This window comes from Heterodontus francisci, chromosome 18, assembly GCF_036365525.1.
Source record: "Heterodontus francisci isolate sHetFra1 chromosome 18, sHetFra1.hap1, whole genome shotgun sequence".
NCBI classification, from domain to species: domain Eukaryota; kingdom Metazoa; phylum Chordata; class Chondrichthyes; order Heterodontiformes; family Heterodontidae; genus Heterodontus; species Heterodontus francisci.
The window spans coordinates 88,993,749-89,016,348 of record NC_090388.1 but is presented as its reverse complement, the minus strand read 5'-3'; the positions used below and the strand labels follow the sequence as shown (position 1 = coordinate 89,016,348).

Genomic DNA, 22,600 nt, shown 5'->3' with positions numbered 1-22,600 from the left:
GTTGACCCCTTTGCGTACTCCTGACAGAAGACACGGATGGGAGTCTTGCCCACATCCCACCATAGCCTGAAGGAGGGGAAGCCCCCACTTCCTTCTCCAGTCAGCCCGAATCAACGGAACGAATCCTGGAATCCGGTTTCTAAAGTGCCAGTACGTGGACTCTGCCTGCGTGCAGAATGGAGTGAGCTCCATCCACACCAGGTGTTGGTGCAAGCATGGCACCAGCCACATGTAGGCCGCCGAGATGTATGCGACATATGCCTGCGAAATATGAAAGTGGTTGATTTGGGACCCTGCTCCTCCAGACCTCCAGGTGCTGGAGTCGGGATGGAGATTCCACTGACATTCACCAAGCCAAGAGAGCTGATCAGTTCCCTCAACTTCCCCACCGAAGCTTGGCCATGCTGGGGACCAGAGCGATCCTTCACCTCGAGGGTACAGTTAAAATCCCCCCAGAGGATGATGCACACTCCACTACCGATGGAACTGAAGCGAGCTTTAAAGAAGCGCACTTGCCACACGCCAGGCCTGGGCTCGTACACGTTCACAAAGTGGAGCGGCACACCACCCAGGCGAACGGTGAGGTGGAGCAAGCGGCCCAGCACAGCCTCCTTGACCCCCAAGATCTCCAATTGAAAAGTCAGGGCCAACAAAATAGTCACCCCACTGGAAATAGGGGTGAGGTACTCATGTAGACCACATCCTGCTACATTCATGCGTGAATGGCGGTGGACAATTAAACGACTAATAGCAGGAGGTGGCTGCACAAATGTCCCCATCCTCAATGATGGGGGAGCCCAGCACATCAGTGCAAAAAATAACAATCTTTTGCAAACAATGCAACAATCTTCAGCCAGAAGTGGCGAGTGGATGATTCATCTCAGCCTCCTCCGGAAGTCCCCACCATCACAGATGCCAGTCTTCAGCCAATTTGATTCATTCCGCGTGATATCAAGAGACAACTGAAGGCACTGGATACTGCAAAGACTATGGGCCCTGACAATATTCCGGCAATAGTACTAAAGACCTGTGCTCCAGAACTTGCTGCACCCCGAGCCAAGCTGTTCTAATACAGCTACAACACTGGCATCTACCCGGCAATGTGGAAAATTGCTCAGGTATTTCCTGTACACAAAAAGCAAGACAAATCCAACCCGGCCAATTACCGCCCCATCAGTCTACCTTCAATCATCAGTAAAGTGATGGAAGGTGCCATCAACAGTGCTATCAAGCGGCACTTGCTTAGCAATAACCTGCTCAGTGACGCTCAGTTAGGTTGGGTTCCGACAGGGCCACTCAGCTCCTGACCTCATTACAGCCTTGGTTCAAACATGGACAAAAGAACTGAACTCTAGAGGTGAGGTGAGAGTGACTGCCCTTGACATCAAGGCAGCATTTTACCCAGTATGGCATCAAGGAGACCTAGCAAAACTGAGTCAATGGGAATCAGGGGGAAAACTCTCCGCTGACTGGTTTCATACCTAACACAAAGGAAGATGGCTGTGATTGTTGGAGGTCAATCATCTCAGCTCCAGAACATCGCTGCAGGAGTTCCTCAGGGTAGTGTCCTAGGCTCAACCATCTTCAGCTGCTTCATCAATGACCTTCCTTCAATCATAAGGTCAGATGTTCGCTGATGATTGCACAAGGTTCAGCACCATTCGCGACTCCTCAGATAGTGAAGCAGTCCATGCAGAAATGCAGCAAGACCTGGACAATATCCAGGCTTGGGCTGATAAGTGGCAAGTAACATTTGTGCCACACGAGTGCCAGGCAATGACCATCTCCAACAAGAGACAATCTGACCATCTCCCCTTGACTTTCAATGGCATTACGATCGTTGAATTCCCCACTATCAACTTCCTAGGGGTTACCAGTGACCAGAAACTGAACTGGAGTTGCTGTATAAATACCGTGGCCACAAGAGCAGGTCAGAGGCTAGGAATCCTGTGGCGAGTAACTCACCTCCTGACTCCCCAAAGCCTGTCCACCATCTACAAGGCACAAGCTAGGAGGAATACTCTCCATCTGCTTGGATGGGTGCAGCTCCAACAACACTCAAGAAGCTCGACACCATCCAGGACAAAGCAGCCCACTTGTTTGGCACCCCATCTACAAACATTCACTCCCTCCACCACCGACGCACAGTGGCAGCAGTGTGTACCATCTATAAGATGCACTGCAACAACACACCAAGGCTCCTTAGACAGCACCTTCCAAACCTGCGACCTCTACCATCTAGAAGGACAAGAGCAGCAGATGCATGGGAACACCACCACCAGCAAGTTTCCCTCCAAGTCACACACCATCCTGACTTGGAACTATATTGCCGTTCCTTCACTGTCGCTGAATCAAAATCCTGGAACTCCCTAACAGCACTGTTGGTGTACCTACACCACATAGACTGCAACGGTTCAAGAAGGTATCTCACCACCACCTCTCAAGGGCAATTAGGGATGGGCAATAAATGCTGTCCTGACCAGCGACATCCACATCCCCATAAACGAATAAAAAAAACCCTGCCACTCCAGGAGCCTGGTGGCTTCGTCTCCCGGAACAGTGAGTTTCCTACAGAAAGCTCACTGCATATCTCCCTTCCCTGAGGACTGAGAGATTGTGAAATCTGGGGAGTGACCCCCTGCTGCCGTTGATGTTGATGACGCTGACTCTGGATATCTTCATGTCAAAAGTACTTTGATTCCGTCATGAACACCTTCCTGTGAGGAGGGAGTGGAAGTGCTTGTCACCTTCCACTCCCCTAGCAACCCAGAGAGGAACACATTGAACCGACGCCGCACGACCTTTTTCATGTCCGTGCCCTTCCCCTCCTTCTTGAGGGCAGCATGGACGGACTTGACGATCAGTGCCAAATCCAACTGGCCGGGTTGAGTTGAAATTTTTTGCGCAGGCTGCAAGGAAGTCCCGGAGATCCACAATGGGGATGAGAGGAGACTCGGTGGGAGGCACGAGGGTGTCCACTGATTCAGTATCATCCTCCGTGCCTCCCAGTGAGTCCCCAACCTCCTCCGGGTAGTCACCGTTAGTGGCTGACAACCCACCACACACTGTGGGGCAGACGTCTCGGCCGCGCCAGCTGGTACCACCTCCGTCACGATCCCACCCCAGTATCAATGACCGAGGAGTCCTCTCTGGGCTTCTCTGGGGAAACTGGGCCCACAGGCGCCAGCAGTTCAGGACCCCACTCCACCTCCGTCCCTGTGCTAGTGAGTGGCCCAGGGAAGACTTGTTCCTGACTACGGAAATCCAGCTGGAGCCGGGATTGGAGGCGAAGAGAGGAGACCATCTCCTGCCCGCCAGCACCCATAGGCTCAGTAGGCAAGACATTATTTACATTAGCAAATGGGTCGGGTACATTCCCGGCGGGACCGAACTTTGGCTGTTGAAGATGTAGGTGGAGGTACGGCTGCAGCACCTTGGGCCGCCGAAGTGGAGTTGGTGACCCAGAGGTTGGGGCAGCTTTTACGAACATGCCCTTCCCCCTTACAGGCTGGCACTGTGCCCTATCCAAGATCCAGAAGATGCAAAAAGCCGTCCCTGGATTCCACATTGAAGTGGCTTTCCACGACCTCCTCCCATGCCAGCTGCATAAATAGCTGGCTGTGGATGGAGTACACATGTTGAAGGCTGTTCTCCCAAAGACTGAATGGAACTGGGGTGATCTCCGGCCTCCCTCACCCAGATGGTGCAGGTGGGGGAGGAGGAGGAATAAAGGGTGGGATGTTGGATAGTAGAATCTGCTGTGCAGTGGCCTCCAGAGAGTCCACTGTCAGGAAAGTCCCGCCCACAGTGAACCCCTTACTCAGGGCCAGGGACTCCACCCAGCTTGGTCTTCAGGAAAAACACATCCTTCCCATGTATCTTTGAGGCAGCGACAGTGGCCAAGGGAACGACAACCTGGGCCATTGCCTTTACGCAAGCCTCAATTGTCACAGTTGGGTGGGCATAATTCTTCATGCTTTGCTGTTGAAATCCTGAATGGTGATGGGGCCAAAGGAGCAGCTGCAGCAACTCTGCAACATTGGAAAGCCCTTTCACCAGAAAGGACGGCAAAGCCATGGGTACACCCACCTTTTGTATAACAAAAGGAAATTTGTGAAAATAATAAATTCATCACACAAATACTTGTGGTGGGGGTTATGGCAAAAGGGGAGAGGCTGAGGGAGAGGAAGGCCTGGGGGTATCCGTCTTTGTTGGTTTTTTAACCAAAAGCATTCTTCTCGCCGGTCTTTCGGTTGGTGGCAGTGGGGGGAAAATGTCTTCACCTGGGACAGCTGAAGCTGCCCAGGCACACTCCTCTTCCGAGGTTGAGAGAAAAAGTCTCTTCGCCCGGACAGCTCCAGCTGTCCCAGGCCAGGTAGTTGGGGTAGAGAGGGAGCTCCCTCTTCAGTGGTGGCAAACAACACAGGAGCCCCTATTGAAACAGGCAGTCCCACCCTGCGTCTTCTGGCCTTTCCTTTCCTGCCCAACAATCAATGAAAAAGACTTCAATATTAAACCAAACTCACAGAAGAGCTTTCAGTTCCATGTCTTCCTGGTGCCTTCCTTTGTTGTCCAAATAAGTGGAAAAACCTTTCTTTCAGTCTTTGTCTCTCCCTGCCTGCAGCAGGTGCACAGCCTCCAGCACACAGCCCACATAGTCATTGTGCACTCACAGCCAACCCCATACTGTACCTGCCCTGGGAGTGTTTGATGGGGACAGTGCAGAGGGAGCTTTACTCTGTATCTAACCCCATTTTTTTTCTTTTTCTTTTTCATTTCTGATTTTTAGTGTTTGATGGGGACAGTGTAGAGGGAGCTTTAATAAAAGCAAAATACTGCAGATGCTGGAAATCTGAAATAAAAACAGAAAGTGCTGGAAATACTCAACAGGTCTGGCAGTATCTTTGGAGTGTTAGGGCCAGGTGAGAAAGAGGTCTAGGGTTCCCTTTCAGCCTTCACCTGGTCTTACTGTAACTGGGTTTAATTTTAAACACACCGTGTTTTCAGCTCCCCCTTAGTGCATCCCTTTTCACCACTTTTCAATTATAAGGCAAAGAAACCAGCACAACAGGTCTCTCAGGTTTAAAGAAGAAAAGTTGAAATTTATTAAACTTAAATGCTAATTTGGTTAACGCTGCACCCAACGCTAGCATGCATATGCGATACACGCATGCAAATAGAGACAGAAAAGAGCAGAAGAAAAATAAAGTGGAAAAGTTCGAGGCAATATCTGAGCTCACTGTTGAGCTCTTGATTGTAGGTAGATCTTGCTTTTCGTTGGGACCCAATATTTTTCTTAAACCTTGTTCACTGTAGGAGACTTTTCTCTCTTTGGGGTTCATGTGTCTCCAGTGGATTCAGAGGCTTGTGAGAAAGAGATGGGAGCAGACAGGAGAGAGATCTTCTCAGTCCAGGAGCAAACAGACTTTTTGAGTTCAAACTGTTTGTCCAAATTCAAAAAACTCAGGTTGCCCAGCAGGCTACTCATGTGACTAGCTGCTTTTACCATGTCCTTTTGTGTATTCGGCCATCTCCGCAGTCAATCTGGAATGTGAGCTTCCCCACCTTTAACGTCTGATGATCAAAAGTCCATTGTGGGTTGAATGTGTCAGGGAATGGCTGCTTTGTCCTTCCAAACACCGTCTGTTAATATGCAAATGTCTTTTCTAGCCATAGCTGATGTCTTTAACAAGTCCATTCTTAACTCCAGAAACAGTTTAAAATCAAAGCTCATGACAAAATTAATGTGCTGCGTTCTTGGCAGGTGGGGGCCTGAAACGTTTCAGGTCTGTGGCCTTTCATCAGAGTGAGCTTTACTGTGTATCTAACCCATGCTGAATCTTCCCTGGCAATGTTTGATGGGGGCAGTGTAGAGGGAGCTTTTACTCTGTATCTAACCCCGTTTTTTTTTCTTCTTTTTTTTTCTTTTTTTTTGTTCGGGGCCTTTATTCCTCAGGCCCCCTTTATACATTTTTTATGTCGAGGGGGCCTTTATACCCCAGGCCCCCTTTATATATTTTTTATGTCGAGGGGGCCTTTATTCCTCAGGCCCCCTTTATATACACACTTATATTTTTAAAATAACTTTATTAAAACCAGATAAATAAACAAAAAACTCAAATTAAAATGCCATTCTCGGCGTCGACGATGCACTCCAGTCCCTGCGGTGCCCACCGGTCGCGGAAGGCCTCAAGCGTTCCGGCGGACACCGCATGCTCCTTTTCCAGGGACACCCGGGCACGAACGTAACCGCGGAAGAGGGGCAGGCAATCGGGGAGGACGGACCCCCCGACGGCCCGCAACCTGGACCTGTGAATTGCCACCTTGGCCAGGCCCAGGAGCAGACCGACGAGGAGATCCTCCTCCCGGCCCAAGCCCCTCCGCACCGGGTGCCCAAAGATCAGGAGCGTGGGACTGAAGTGCAGCCAGAATTTGAGGAGCAGCCCCTTCACATACTCAAATAGGGGCTGCAACCTCGCACACTCCGTATAAATGTGGAACACGGACTCGTCCAGGCCGCAGAAAGTACAGCTGGCCTGGGAGTCCGTGAACCTACTTAAAAGCCTATTGCACGGGACTGCTCTGTGCAGCACCCTCCACCCCAGGTCCCCGATGTAAAGGGGGAAGACTCCCGCGTAGAGAGACCTCCATCGGGGTTTCCCCTCGCCGCCAGATGGCAACGCGGACCGCCAGGGCGTGTCCGGCCGGCTGACGAGGGCGAGGAAGTGGAGAGTGTGCAGGAGCAGCCCGTACAGGAAACCCCTCCGCGCCGATTGGAATGGCACGGAGGGCATTTCCGAGAGGCGGCTCGGGTTGTGCGGGACCGGCTCCCGAGGAGGGTTTCGGGGCCTGGGTCCGATGAGCAGTTCCGGCCGAGCGGGAGTCAGCTCGGCCGGGATCGCTCCGCACTCCCGAGCCCCCTCGCCACCCGCAGTGAGGGACGTCCCGGGGGTTTCGGCTACTCCTCCGCCCGCCGGACCGTCCCCGGAGTCGGCCGCCCGGACAGCCGAGGCGCTCTCCTCCGCCGGCGGGGGAGCGCCCTAACTGGAGGCGACCATGTTCCAGACTCGGAAAAGATCCCGGTAAAAGACAGGCAACTCCCTCAGAGAGGCGCGGCTAACGGACTCCACCGGGAGCTGCGTGTCGTCTTGAAGGCAGTGACACTGGCGGAAAAAATACGTCGCCAGCGCACACCATCTGGGAGGACGCTCGACGTACAGGTATCTCTGCAGGGTCCGAAGGCGGAGAGTCGCAGCCTGGGTGCGGACGCACACCAGCGACTGACCGCCCTCCTCGATCGGGAGACTCAGGACCGCGGCAGAGACCCAGTGTTTCCTCTTGCCCCAGAAGAAATCGACGAGTTTCTTCTGGATCTTGGTGGCAAATACAGGGGGCGGGGGCGGGGCCAAAGTGACCAACCGGTACCACAGCATGGAGGCCACCAGTTGGTTTATGACCAACGCTCGGCCCCTGTAGGAAAGCACTCGGAGCAGTCCTGTCCAGCGCCCCAGCCGAGCGGTGACTTTCGCCTCCAACTCCTGCCAGTTTGCCGGCCAGGTTTCCTCAGCGGGGCTAAGATGGACTCCCAGATAGAGGAGGTGCATGGTGCTCCACGCAAAAGGTGTCATCTCCTCTGGCAGGGAGTCCACCCGCCACTGACTCACCAGGAGTCCGGAACATTTCTCCCAATTGATCCTCGCGGAGGACGCGGCAGAAAAGGTCTGCTGGCAGTCGCGCATCCTCCGCAAGTCAACGGGATCTGTGACTGTGAGGAGCACGTCGTCGGCGTAAGCCGAGAGGACGACCCGCATGGCCGGCTCGCGCAGAGCCAATCCCGTCAACCTCCTGCGAAGCAGGCACAGGAAGGGCTCCACGCAGATGGTATACAATTGGCCGGACATGGGGCATCCCTGACGCACTCCTCTCCCAAATCGAAGGGGTGCCGTCAAGGACCCGTTAACTTTTACTAGACACTCTGCGGCGGCGTATAAAAGTCGGACCCGGGCCACGAAATGCGGCCCAAGTCAGAAAGCGCGCAGAGTCCCGAAAAGTTATTCGTGATCCACCCTGTCGAACGCCTTCTCCTGATCGAGGGAGAGAAAGGCGACTGACTGACCAGTCCTCTGGGAAAGATGGATCAGGTCCCGGACCAGGTGGATGTTGTCCTGGATGGACCGGCCCGGGACCGTGTAGGACTGGTCGGGGTGGATCATGTGGGCCAGCACGGAGCGCAGGCGGGTCGACATAGCCCGGGCAAAGATCTTATAATCCGTGCTGAGGAGGGAGACCGGACGCCAGTTTTTAAGCAGGCGGAGATCGCCCCTCTTCGGCAGCAGAATGATGACCGCCCTGCGCCACGAGAGGGGCATCTCCCCGGTCGCCAGGCTTTCCCCCAGGACCCGCGCGTAATCGTCCCCCAGGACGTCCCAGAACGCCCTGAGGAACTCCACGGTCAACCCATCCAGCCCTGGGGATTTGCCCCTTGAGAGCTGGTGGAGGGCGCCAGTCAGCTCCGCCAACGTGAGCGGAGCCTCCAATCCTTCGGCGCCCTCCGGGCTGACCTGCTGCAGGTCCTCCCACAAAACTCTGCGCGCATCCTCGCTGGACGGATCCGGAGAGAACAACGCACTGTAATAAGTACGGACCAGGAGGCCCGTTCCCTCCGGATCCATGATGGAGGATCCGTCGTCGGCCAGCAGCTCGACGATCTGCTTACGGACCCCTCGCCATTTTTCCAGCGAGTAGAAGAAGGGTGAGGCGCGGTCCAAATCTTCTAGGATCTGGATCCGCGACCTCACGTACGCGCCTCGGGACCCTATGAGCTGCAGGTCCCTCAGCGTGCCCTTCTTCTCTTTGTACGCCTGCCACAGGGCCGGGTCCGCGACGGCATGACCGAGGCGGGACTCCAAGTCGAGCACCTCCCTCTCAAGGTGCCCGATCTCGGCTTCCCGCCTCTTGGTCGACCCCCTCACATACTCCTGACAGAAGACGCGGATGTGAGTCTTGCCCACATCCCACCATAGCCTCAAGGAGGGGAATCCCCCCTGCTTCCTTCTCCAGTCGGCCCAGAATCGACAGAACGAGTCCCGAAATCGCTCGTCCTCCATCAGCCGGTTGTTAAAGTACCAGTACGCGGACCCCACCCGCGTGAGGAGCGGAGTGAACTCCGCCCACACCAGGCGGTGGTCCGCGCACGGCACCAGCTGCATGGAGGCCGCCGAGACGCGGGAGACATACGCCTGCGAAAAGTAGAGGCGGTCGATTCGCGACCCTCCTCCTCCAGACCTCCACGTGAAGGCGCTGGAGTCGGGATGGAGATTGTGCCAGACGTGCACCAAGTTAAGGGAGCTGATCAGTCCCCTCAACTTCTCCACCGACGCTTGGCCGCGCTGGGGACCGGAGCGATCCCCCACCTCGAGGGTGCAGTTAAAATCCCCCCCGAGGATGATGCACTCGCCGCTATCGATGGAGCTCAAGAGAGCGGACACTTCTTCAAAGAAGCGCGCTTGCAACGCGCCGGGCCTGGGCGCGTACACGTTCACAAAGTGGAGCGGCACGCTACCCAGGCGAACGGCGAGGTTCAGCAAGCGGCCCGACACTAGCTCCTTGACCCCCAAGATCTCCGGCTGAAAAGTCGGGGCCAACAAGATAGCCACCCCACTCGAAATAGGGGTGAGGTGACTCATGTAGACCCCACCCTGCCACTCCAGGAGCCAGGTGGCTTTGTCTCCCGGAACGGTGTAGGTTTCCTGCAGAAAGCTCACCGCGTATCTCCCTTCCCTGAGGACTGAGAGATTGTGAAATCTGCGGTGAGACCTCCTGCTGCCGTTGATGTTGAGGCTGGCTATGGTTATCTTCATGTCAAAGGTACTTAAAACCCGTCACCAACAGCTCACTGTGAGGAGGGAGTGGAAGTGCACCTGGCCTTCCACTCCCCCAGCAACCCATTGAGGAACACATTAAAACGGCGCCTCTCAACCAGTTTCTCGCCCGCGCGCTTGCCCGTTATCTTCAGGGCGGCACGGACGGACTGGATGATCAGCGCCAGATTCGACCAGCGGTCGAGGGCCAGCTGAACTTTATTGCGGCAGCCCCTGCAAACTGCGAGGAAATCCCGGAGTTCCGCCGTGGGGATGAGAGGAGATTCGGTGGGAGGCACGAGGGAGTCCACCACCTCACTGGCGATGGAATCAAGATCTTCGTCCATGCCCCACACCGAATCCCCATCCTCCTCCGGGTCGTCACCGCCAGCGGCCGACACATCCACCACACACTGTGGGGCCGACGTCCCGGCCGCGCCAGCTGAACCCGCCTCCGCCACGTTCCCACCCCCAGGATCGATGGCGGAGGAGTCCTCTCTGGGTTCTATTGTGAAACTGGAGCCTGTAGGCACCAGCGGTTCAGGAAACCCCTCCACCTCCGTCCCCAGGCCAATGAGTGGTCCAGGGGAGACAGCAGTTCCCGACTCCGGAAATCCAGCCGGAGGCGGAGAGAGGAGGCCATCTCCCGCTCCGCCAGCACCCACAGGCCCAGCAGATGGGGCAGCATTTTCAGTTTTCACCGGGTCGGGTGTCTCCTGGTTGGTGGTGGACTCCGGCTGGGAGGGCTGACCCTCTGGGGCGTCGCCCTCCCCTTCATTCAGGGCACCCGACCCAGTAGCAGTGGCAGAATGGGCTGCGTCCCCAGGCTCCCCCACAACAAGCAGAGCCCCACTTACTCCTTCAGGAGGGGCCTCATGTACCGGGGCCTTCCCCTCCCCTCCATCCCGAGGAATAGGGAGCTCCTGCCCGGACTTTGTAGCCTTGGTGGTGGCGGTAGGGGGAGCCTGAGGACCCGAAACAGGAGACAGCTCTCCTCCAACAGATGGGCCCTGCACCTCAGGTCCCTGTGTTATTTCTGTAGAGGGGTGCCTTCTCCTCTTTTTCCCACTAGGGCGCGGAGGCTTAGAGACCTCCATGTCATCAGAGGCCTCCGCCTCCGCACCCTTTTTTTCCTTTTTAGTCACCCTGGGCCTGAGCTCAGCCCTGGGACAGGTGGATTCCATGGGAATGGGCTTTGGGCTGAGCTCAGGCTTGGGTTGTGTCAAAGTGTCCAGGGGACGCGCCTCATGATGTTTCTTTTTTCCCCGCCTCTTCCTTCCACTCAGACGGATGCTCCCCTCCCCGCCGGAGGCTGTGAAAACCACAGCCCCCGGAACCGACTGAGCGGTGTCTATTGGATGTGTGGGGGGAGTGGGAGGAGGTGCTGTGGAACCACCTTGGGACGCCGAGGTGGAGCTGGCGCCGGGAGGTTGGGGCAGTTCTTACGAACATGCCCCACCCCCTTGCAGACATGGCACCGCGCTCCATCCGAGGTCCAAAAGACGCGGTAGGCCGTCCCCTGGAACTCTATACTGAAGTGGCCCTCCAAGACCTCCTCCTGCGCCAGCTGCATGAATAGCTGGCGGCGGAAGGAGTAGACATGTCGGAGGCTGTGCTCCCGAAGACCCAGCGGGACTGGGGTGATCTCTGACCTCACTTCCTCCAAATGGTGTAGGTGGGGGAGGAGGAGCTCATCAGGAATGAAGGGTGGGACGTTCGACAAGATTACCCGATGTGCAGTGGCCCCCAGAGGGTCCACTGGCAGGAAAATCCCACCCACTGTGAGCCCCGTACTTAGGGCGAGGGACACAGCCCGCTCGGTCTTCAGGAAGAACACAGCCTTCCCATACATCTTTGAGGCTGCAACAATGGCCGAGGGGCCAACAACCACGGCCATTGCCTTAACATAAGCCTCAATAGTCATATTAGGATGGGTGTAACTCTTCACCCCATGCTTTGATGTTAAGATTTTAAATGGTGACGGGGCCACAGGAGCAGCTGTCGCAGCTGCTGCAGCATAGGAGGGCCCCGCCACCGGAGAGGACTGAGAAGTCATGGGGTAGAAGAGTTACAGGAACTGTGTTGAGAGCAAAAAAAAAGAAAAGAGCAAATACAATAAATCAAAAATGCAACACTTAAAGGATGTAGCACAGGGGAAGAGGCTGAGGGAGAGGAAGGCCAAGAGGAATCAGTCTTTGTTAGTATTGCACAAGTCTTGTAGCTGGTCTTCCAGTTGGGAGGGTGGGGTGATGTCTTTACCTGGGTCAGCTGTAAGCTGCCAAGGCACACACCTCCTTCGATGTTCAGATAATAAGTCTGTTCACCTGGGCAGCTCCAGCTGTCCCAGACTTAGTAGTTGGGCTGGGGAGGGAGCTCCCTATCCAAAGATGTTAAACACAGGAGCTCCCTATTGAACAATACAGCCCCACCCAAGGTCTTCAGGTCTCTTCTTTCCCCACCCCCAACAATCAATGAAAAAGACTTTCAGTACCAAGCAAACTCACAAAAGAGCTTCCAGTTCTTCCAGTTCTCTGCCTTCCTTCCTTTGTTGAAATTTGGAAAGAACTTTTGTTTCAGTTTGAGTCTCTCCCTCTTGCAGCAGTCACACAGCCTGCAGCCTCCAACCTCTGCACACAGCTACAGTCAGCTGCACCTCGTTGATGCACTCAGGCTCCCAAATCAGAGAGCAGCCAATCCCCGTTTTTTTTTTGAGCTTTACTCTGTATCTAACCCCGTTTTTTTTTTTTTTTTTTTTTGGGAATGTTTGTTGGGGACAGTGTAGAGGGAGCTTTACTCTGTATCTAACCCTGTACTGTACCTCTCCTGGGAGTGTTTGATGGGGACAGTGTAGAGGGAGCTTTACTCTGTATCTAACCCCTGTTTTTTTTTCTTGTGTAGTGGGAGCTTTACTCTGTATCTAACCCCATGCTGTACCTGTCCTGGGGAGTGTTTGATGGGGACAGTGCAGAGGGTGCTTTACTCTGTATCTAACCCCCGTTTTTTCTTTGTAGAGGGAGCTTTACTCTGTATCTAACCCTTTTTTTCCCTGGGAGTGTTTGATGGGGGCAGTGTAGAGGGAGTTTTACTCTGTATCTAACCCCATTTTTTTTTTTTTTTTTTTTTTTTTATAAGGTGACCTTTATACCCAGGCCCCTTTTATATTTTTCACATCGAGGGGGCCTTTATCCCTCAGGCCCCCTTTATGTACATATTTACAGTTTTAAAATAACTTTATTAAAACAGATAAATAAACAAAAAACTCAAATTAAAATGCCATTCTCGGCGTCGACGATGCACTCCAGTCCCTGCGGTGCCCACCGGTCGCGGAAGGCCTCAAGCGTACCGGCGGACACCGCATGCTCCTTTTCCAGGGACACCCGGGCGCGAACGTAACCGCGGAAGAGGGGCAGGCAATCGGGGAGGACGGACCCCCCGACGGCCCGCAACCTGGACCTGTGAATTGCCACCTTGGCCAGGCCCAGGAGCAGACCGACGAGGAGATCCTCCTACCGGCCCAAGCCCCTCCGCACCGGGTGCCCAAAGATCAGGAGCGTGGGACTGAAGTGCAGCCAGAATTTGAGGAGCAGCCCCTTCAGATACTCAAATAGGGGCTGCAACCTCGCACACTCCATATAAATGTGGAACACGGACTCGTCCAGGCCGCAGAAAGTACAGGTGGCCTGGGAGTCCGTGAACCTACTTAAAAGCCTATTGCACGGGACTGCTCTGTGCAGCACCCTCCACCCCAGGTCCCCGATGTAAAGGGGGAAGACTCCCGCGTAGAGAGACCTCCATCGGGGTTTCCCCTCGCCGCCAGATGGCAACGCGGACCGCCAGGGCGTGTCCGGCCGGCTGACGAGGGCGAGGAAGTGGAGAGTGTGCAGGAGCAGCCCGTACAGGAAACCCCTCCGCGCCGATTGGAATGGCACGGAGGGCATTTCCGAGAGGCGGCTCGGGTTGTGCGGGACCGGCTCCCGAGGAGGGTTTCGGGGCCTGGGTCCGATGAGCAGTTCCGGCCGAGCGGGAGTCAGCTCGGCCGGGATCGCTCCGCACTCCCGAGCCCCCTCGCCACCCGCAGTGAGGGGCGTCCCGGGGGTTTCGGCTACTCCTCCGCCCGCCGGACCGTCCCCGGAGTCGGCCGCCCGGACAGCCGAGGCGCTCTCCTCCGCCGGCGGGGGAGCGCCCTGACTGGAGGCGACCATGTTCCAGACTCGGAAAAGATCCCGGTAAAAGACAGGCAACTCCCTCAGAGAGGCGCGGCTAACGGACTCCACCGGGAGCTGCGTGTCGTCTTGAAGGCAGTGACACTGGCGGAAAAAATACGTCGCCAGCGCACACCATCTGGGAGGACGCTCGACGTACAGGTATCTCTGCAGGGTCCGAAGGCGGAGAGTCGCAGCCTGGGTGCGGACGCACACCAGCGACTGACCGCCCTCCTCGATCGGGAGACTCAGGACCGCGGCAGAGACCCAGTGTTTCCTCTTGCCCCAGAAGAAATCGACGAGTTTCTTCTGGATCTTGGTGGCAAATACAGGGGGCGGGGCCAAAGTGACCAACCGGTACCACAGCATGGAGGCCACCAGTTGGTTTATGACCAACGCTCGGCCCCTGTAGGAAAGCACTCTGAGCAGTCCTGTCCAGCGCCCCAGCCGAGCGGTGACTTTCGCCTCCAACTCCTGCCAGTTTGCCGGCCAGGCTTCCTTAGCGGGGCTAAGGTGGACTCCCAGATAGAGGAGGTGCGTGGTGCTCCACGCAAAAGGTGTCATCTCCTCCGGCAGGGAGTCCACCCGCCACTGACCAACCAGGAGTCCGGAACATTTCTCCCAATTGATCCTCGCGGAGGACGCGGCAGAAAAGGTCTGCTGGCAGTCGCGCATCCTCCGCAAGTCAACGGGATCTGTGATTGCGAGGAGCACGTCGTCGGCGTAAGCCGAGAGGACGACCCGCATGGCCGGCTCGCGCAGAGCCAATCCCGTCAACCTCCTGCGAAGCAGGCACAGGAAGGGCTCCACGCAGATGGTATACAATTGGCCGGACATGGGGCACCCCTGACGCACTCCTCTCCCAAATCGAAGGGGCGCCGTCAAGGACCCGTTAACTTTGACTAGACACTCTGCGGCGGCGTATAAAAGTCGGACCCGGGCCACGAAATGCGGCCCGAGTCCGAAAGCGCGCAGAGTCCCGAAAAGGTAATCGTGATCCACCCTGTCGAACGCCTTCTCCTGATCGAGGGAGAGAAAGGCGACCGACTGACCAGTCCTCTGGGAAAGATGGATCAGGTCCCGGACCAGGTGGATGTTGTCCTGGATGGACCGGCCCGGGACCGTGTAGGACTGGTCGGGGTGGATCATGTGGGCCAGCACGGAGCCCAGGCGGGTAGACATAGCCCGGGCAAAGATCTTATAATCCGTGCTGAGGAGGGAGACCGGACGCCAGTTTTTAAGCAGGCGGAGATCGCCCCTCTTCGGCAGCAGGACGATGACCGCCCTGCGCCACGAGAGGGGCATCTCCCCGGTCGCCAGGCTTTCCCCCAGGACCCGCGCGTAATCGTCCCCCAGGACGTCCCAGAACGCCCTGAGGAACTCCACGGTCAACCCATCCAGCCCTGGGGATTTGCCCCTCGAGAGCTGGTGGAGGGCGCCAGTCAGCTCCGCCAACGTGAGCGGAGCCTCCAATCCTTCGGCGCCCTCCGGGCTGACCTGCGGCAGGTCCTCCCACAAAACTCTGCACGCATCCTCGCTGGACGGATCCGGAGAGAACAACGCACTGTAATACGTCCGGACCAGGAGGCCCATTCCCTCCGGATCCGTGATGGAGGATCCGTCGTCGGCCAGCAGCTCGACGAGCTGCTTACGGACCCCCCGCCATTTTTCCAGCGAGTAGAAGAAGGGTGAGGCGCGGTCCAAATCTTCCAGGATCTGGATCCGCGACCTCACGTACGCGCCTCGGGACCCTATGAGCTGCAGGTTCCTCAGCGCGCCCTTCTTCTCTTTGTACGCCTGCCACAGGGCCGGGTCCGCGACGGCATGACCGAGGCGGGATTCCAAGTCGAGCACCTCCCTCTCAAGGCGCCCGACCTCGGCTTCCCGCCTCTTGGTCGACCCCTTCGCGTACTCCTGACAGAAGACGCGGATGTGAGTCTTGCCCACATCCCACCATAGCCTCAAGGAGGGGAAGCCCCCCTGCTTCCTTCTCCAGTCGGCCCAGAATCGACAGAACGAGTCCCGAAATCGCACGTCCTCCAGCAGCCGGTTGTTAAAGTGCCAGTACGCAGACCCCGCCCGCGTGCGGAGCGGAGTGAACTCCGCCCACACCAGGCGGTGGTCCGAGCACGGCACCAGCCGCATGGAGGCCGCCGAGACACGGGAGACGTACGCCTGCGAAATGTAGAGGCGGTCGATTCGCGACCCCCCTCCTCCAGACCTCCACGTGAAGGCGCTGGAGTCGGGATGGAGATTCCGCCAGACGTCCACCAAGTTAAGGGAGCTGATCAGTCCCCTCAACTTCTCCACCGACGCTTGGCCGCGCTGGGGACCGGAGCGATCCCCCACCTCGAGGGTGCAGTTAAAATCCCCCCCGAGGATGATGCACTCGCCGCTATCGATGGAGCTCAAGAGAGCGGACACTTCTTCAAAGAAGCGCGCTTGCAACGCGCCGGGCCTGGGCGCGTACACGTTCACAAGGTGGAGCGGCACGCTACCCAGGCGAACGGCGAGGTGGAGCAAGCGGCCCGGCACTAGCTCCTTGACCCCCAAGATCTCCGGCTGAAAAGTCGGGGCCAACAAGATAGCCACCCCACTAGAAATAGGGGTGAGGTGACTCATGTAGACCCCACCCTGCCACTCCAGGAGCCAGGTGGCTTCGTCTCCCGGAACGGTGTGGGTTTCCTGCAGAAAGCTCACCGCGTATCTCCCTTCCCTAAGGACTGAGAGATTGTGAAATCTGCGGTGAGCCCCTCTGCTGCCGTTGATGTTGAGGCTGGCTATGGTTATCTTCATGTCAAAGGTACGTAAAACCCGTCACCAACAGCTCACTGTGAGGAGGGAGTGGAAGTGCACCTGGCCCTCCACTCCCCCAGCAACCCATTGAGGAACACATTAAAACGGCGCCTCTCAACCAGTTTCACGTCCGCGCGCTTGCCCGCTATCTTAAGGGCGGCACGGACGGACTGGATGATCAGCGCCAGATTCGACCAACGGTCGAGGGCCAGCTGAACTTTATTGCGGCAACCTCTGCAAGCCGCGAGGAAATCCCGGAGTTCCGCCGTGGGGATGAGAGGAGATTCGGTGGGAGGCACGAGGGACTCCACCACCTCACTGGCGATGGAATCAAGATCATCCTCCGTGCCCCGCACCGAATCCCCATCCTCCTCCGGGTCGTCACCGCCAGCGGCCGACACATCCACCACACACTGTGGGGCGGACGTCCCGGCCGCGCCAGCTGGTCCCGCCTCCGTCACGATCCCACCCCCAGGATCGATGGCGGAGGAGTCCTCTCTGGGTTCTATTGTGAAACTGGAGCCTGTAGGCACCAGCGGTTCAGGACCCCCCTCCACCTCCATCCCCAGGCCAATGACTGGTCCAGGGGAGACAGAAGTTCCGGACTCCAGGAAACCAGCCGGAGCCGAGACTGGAGGCGGCGAGAGGAGGCCATCTCCCGCTCCGCCAGCACCCACCGGCCCAGCAGATGGGGCAGCATTTTCAGTTTTCACCGGGTCGGGTGTCTCCTGGTTGGTGGTGGACTCCGGCTGGGAGGGCTGACCCTCTGGGGCGTCGCCCTCCCCTTCATTCAGGGCACCCGACCCAGTAGCAGTGGCAGAATGGGCTGCGTCCCCAGGCTCCCCCACAACAAGCAGAGCCCCACTTACTCCTTCAGGAGGGGCCTCATGTACCGGGGCCTTCCCCTCCCCTCCATCCCGAGGAATAGGGAGCTCCTGCCCGGACTTTGTAGCCTTGGTGGTGGCGGTAGGGGGAGCCTGAGGACCCGAAACAGGAGACAGCTCTCCTCCAACAGATGGGCCCTGCACCTCAGGTCCCTGTGTTATTTCTGTAGAGGGGTGCCTTCTCCTCTTTTTCCCACTAGGGCGCGGAGGCTTAGAGACCTCCATGTCATCAGAGGCCTCCGCCTCCGCACCCTTTTTTTCCTTTTTAGTCACCCTGGGCCTGAGCTCAGCCCTGGGACAGGTGGATTCCATGGGAATGGGCTTTGGGCTGAGCTCAGGCTTGGGTTGTGTCAAAGTGTCCAGGGGACGCGCCTCATGATGTTTCTTTTTTCCCCGCCTCTTCCTTCCACTCAGACGGATGCTCCCCTCCCCGCCGGAGGCTGTGAAAACCACAGCCCCCGGAACCGACTGAGCGGTGTCTATTGGATGTGTGGGGGGAGTGGGAGGAGGTGCTGTGGAACCACCTTGGGACGCCGAGGTGGAGCTGGCGCCGGGAGGTTGGGGCAGTTCTTACGAACATGCCCCACCCCCTTGCAGACATGGCACCGCGCTCCATCCGAGGTCCAAAAGACGCGGTAGGCCGTCCCCTGGAACTCTATACTGAAGTGGCCCTCCAAGACCTCCTCCTGCGCCAGCTGCATGAATAGCTGGCGGCGGAAGGAGTAGACATGTCGGAGGCTGTGCTCCCGAAGACCCAGCGGGACTGGGGTGATCTCTGACCTCACTTCCTCCAAATGGTGTAGGTGGGGGAGGAGGAGCTCATCAGGAATGAAGGGTGGGACGTTCGACAAGATTACCCGATGTGCAGTGGCCCCCAGAGGGTCCACTGGCAGGAAAATCCCACCCACTGTGAGCCCCGTACTTAGGGCGAGGGACACAGCCCGCTCGGTCTTCAGGAAGAACACAGCCTTCCCATACATCTTTGAGGCTGCAACAATGGCCGAGGGGCCAACAACCACGGCCATTGCCTTAACATAAGCCTCAATAGTCATATTAGGATGGGTGTAACTCTTCACCCCATGCTTTGATGTTAAGATTTTAAATGGTGACGGGGCCACAGGAGCAGCTGTCGCAGCTGCTGCAGCATAGGAGGGCCCCGCCACCGGAGAGGACTGAGAAGTCATGGGGTAGAAGAGTTACAGGAACTGTGTTGAGAGCAAAAAAAAAGAAAAGAGCAAATACAATAAATCAAAAATGCAACACTTAAAGGATGTAGCACAGGGGAAGAGGCTGAGGGAGAGGAAGGCCAAGAGGAATCAGTCTTTGTTAGTATTGCACAAGTCTTGTAGCTGGTCTTCCAGTTGGGAGGGTGGGGTGATGTCTTTACCTGGGTCAGCTGTAAGCTGCCAAGGCACACACCTCCTTCGATGTTCAGATAATAAGTCTGTTCACCTGGGCAGCTCCAGCTGTCCCAGACTTAGTAGTTGGGCTGGGGAGGGAGCTCCCTATCCAAAGATGTTAAACACAGGAGCTCCCTATTGAACAATACAGCCCCACCCAAGGTCTTCAGGTCTCTTCTTTCCCCACCCCCAACAATCAATGAAAAAGACTTTCAGTACCAAGCAAACTCACAAAAGAGCTTCCAGTTCTTCCAGTTCTCTGCCTTCCTTCCTTTGTTGAAATTTGGAAAGAACTTTTGTTTCAGTTTGAGTCTCTCCCTCTTGCAGCAGTCACACAGCCTGCAGCCTCCAACCTCTGCACACAGCTACAGTCAGCTGCACCTCGTTGATGCACTCAGGCTCCCAAATCAGAGAGCAGCCAATCCCCGTTTTTTTTTTGAGCTTTACTCTGTATCTAACCCCGTTTTTTTTTTTTTTTTTTTTTTGGGAATGTTTGTTGGGGACAGTGTAGAGGGAGCTTTACTCTGTATCTAACCCTGTACTGTACCTCTCCTGGGAGTGTTTGATGGGGACAGTGTAGAGGGAGCTTTACTCTGTATCTAACCCCTGTTTTTTTTTCTTGTGTAGTGGGAGCTTTACTCTGTATCTAACCCCATGCTGTACCTGTCCTGGGGAGTGTTTGATGGGGACAGTGCAGAGGGTGCTTTACTCTGTATCTAACCCCCGTTTTTTTTTTGTAGAGGGAGCTTTACTCTGTATCTAACCCTTTTTTTCCCTGGGAGTGTTTGATGGGGGCAGTGTAGAGGGAGTTTTACTCTGTATCTAACCCCATGCTGTACCTGTCCTGGGAGTGTTTGATAGGACAATGTAGAGGGAGTTTTACTCTGTATCTAACCCCATGCTGTACCTGTCCTGGGAGTGTTTGATAGGACAATGTAGAGGGAGTTTTACTCTGTATCTAACCCCATGCTGTACCTGTCCTGTACAGTTTTTACCTCCCATGAGCGATGCCTGACCTGCTGAGTCTTTATAGCATTTTCTGTTTTTCTTTCAATGAAGCAGATGATCTTCTCCTGTATCTGTTGAATGCTTGTGAGTTCTTCCTGATATTACAGCAGCAATTCCTGGGCTGTAAAGTCCTGAGCATGTGAGCTCGGCCTCTGAAATTAGCAACATTTGAAGCTGATGAAGTTTTGTGTGTGTGTGTGTGTGGCAGCATCGTTCTATACAGCAAAGTTGGAGAGCCAGGACGGATGCAACAGATAGTGGGCAGTTGGCTGAAGTGCTGGACGAGCCCGAGTGCCCTGGGTTATGGTCCAGAGCTGGTGCTGGAGTTGTACCTGCTCCATGTGCTGCTGCCACTTGGGCTTTACGCAGAGGCTGAAGAGGTGATCCTGGACACGGCGTTGCTGACGGACAAGCAGAGGGGATTAGCGCTACAAGTTGTGGAGCGTAGAAGGTCCCAGAAGCTGGAGCAATGGTCAGTAGACAGCAAGAGCCAAGTTCCAGCAGGCTCCAGCCAGCACAGAAATCGAGGTAACTGTTGATATTTTGAGCCTTCCACAGCAGCTTTCCTGCCCCACTGAGTTCCTGTGTAACTGTGTCCATCTGCACCCAGCAACACTGTAGCTGCTGACCTCCCATAAGGCTCTTTGCCCTTTTTCCCTGCACTCCCAAGAGTGCTGACCAATCCAGGGACCCAGATTAATTGGTGCCAACAGTCCTCCAGACCATTCTAGTCTTCATGGTGAGCTATCAGCAGGCTAATGAAAATCACACACAAACACAACGCTGCCTTGTGTGTATGACAGAAAGAGGTGCTTCACACGGCAGCAGAGTGTTTGTCCGTCCTTGCCATCATTTAACACTGCTATGCTACAGAATAAATCGGCTCCTATAGAGACACTTAAGTACTGAGCTAACAACCTCAGGAAAGGACAATCAATAATTATTCCCAGGATCATCCTGAAGAGTAAATATTACCATTAGCTTCACTTCCCCACTATCAGCAGTATCCTCAAACCCTCACCCTGCCCCCCTCCGCCCTCCCCCGCCTCCTCTGCCCTCTCTCTGCCCCCTTTTGCCCTCCCTGGCGGCCCCCTCTGCCTTCTCCCTACCCCCACCCCACCCATCTCGCCTTTATTTCCTTTCCCCTCCCCTCTCGCCTCCAACAACAAATGCGAGGAACTCATGAACCCATGCCTCTGCCACATCCCTCCCTTCCACTAGCCCACCAGGCCAAACTTCTCTAGGCTTCCACCTGCCCGAGCCCTGAACTCGTATCTCTGTAGTTTCTCTCCCATCTCCTCTCATGCTCTCTCTCAGTTCCTCTTGTCCATGAGACCCACCTCCTGCTCCCTCGATCCTATTCCTATTATTGGAAATGGTTCTCTCTCCAGGTGTTGTCCCTCTCTCCTTCAAATCTGTGTTCATCACCCCCTCTTTAAAAATCACACCCTTGATGCTTTTGGCCTTGCAAGCTCCCTCTGGAGTCCTCCCCTCCCCCTCCAGGGATCTATCCTTGGCCCCTCCTATTTCTCATCTATCTCCTGTCACTCTGCGACATCATCTGAAAGCACAATGTCAGTTGTGTCATTCTCACCTCAGCTCTACCTCACCACCACCTCTCTCAACCCCTCTAGTGTCTCTCATTTTCCAAGCTGCTTGTCCGACTTTAGTATTGGATGAGCCTCAGTTTTCTTCAGTTAAATATTGGGAAGACATTCTCAGTCCTCATCCCAAGTCCCTGCCACAAACTCCATTCTCTCATCACTGACTCCATCCCTCCCTCTGGCAGCTGCCTCAGGCTGAACCAGACTGTTTGCAACCTGTATTTGACCCCGAGGTTAGCTTCCAGCCACATACTCGCACCATCACCAAGCCCACCAATTTTCCCCTCTGTAACATCAGCCAACTCTGCCCCTGCCTTAGCTCATCTGCTACTGAAACCCTCATCCAAGCTTTTGTTACCTCTATTCCAACGCATTCTTGACCAGACTCCCATCTTCCATGCTCCATGTATTGATTAGGTTGGATTTTATGAAAATGATAAAAGCTCATTATTCCTCTCTCTCTCTCTCTCTCTCTGCAGTACACAACTCGTTGTTCAAGGCTATTCAGCAAGTGCTGAGGTTGTCCTGTAGGTGTCTGCATTTGGTGTCTCTTCGCAAGTTGCTTTTGGCTATGCTTTTAGCCTACCTGCTGATTGTCAGACTGGACCCTGGTGAGTGACACAGCCCCTGTGCTCCAGTAGCTGACCTTTATACTTCTCTCCCATCTTCTTTCTCCAAAGACATGCGGGCAGGAGACCTCCTTCCCTGAGCTCTGACGGTGCTGTTCTCAGGACAGCCAGTAGGAGGCAGGCCAGCAGTCCTGGCGTGACACTTGTAGGAAGTGTCCTATGGTTCTATGGTTCTGCCCCTCTTCACAATGTCACACATGGGATTGGTTGTTGAGTA

At 55.7% G+C, this 22,600-nt stretch overlaps 1 protein-coding gene across 1 annotated transcript in view; it reads left to right on the top strand.

The window, feature by feature from the left end:
* Nucleotides 1–22,600, top strand: part of pex26 (peroxisomal biogenesis factor 26) — a 45,770-nt gene that overhangs the window by 17,600 nt on the left and 5,570 nt on the right. Inside the window, exons 3-4 of the mRNA XM_068050076.1 lie at nt 20,359–20,678; nt 22,234–22,365. Coding sequence (XP_067906177.1) covers nt 20,359–20,678; nt 22,234–22,365 — 452 coding nt within the window. The remainder of the gene's footprint in view (nt 1–20,358; nt 20,679–22,233; nt 22,366–22,600) is intronic.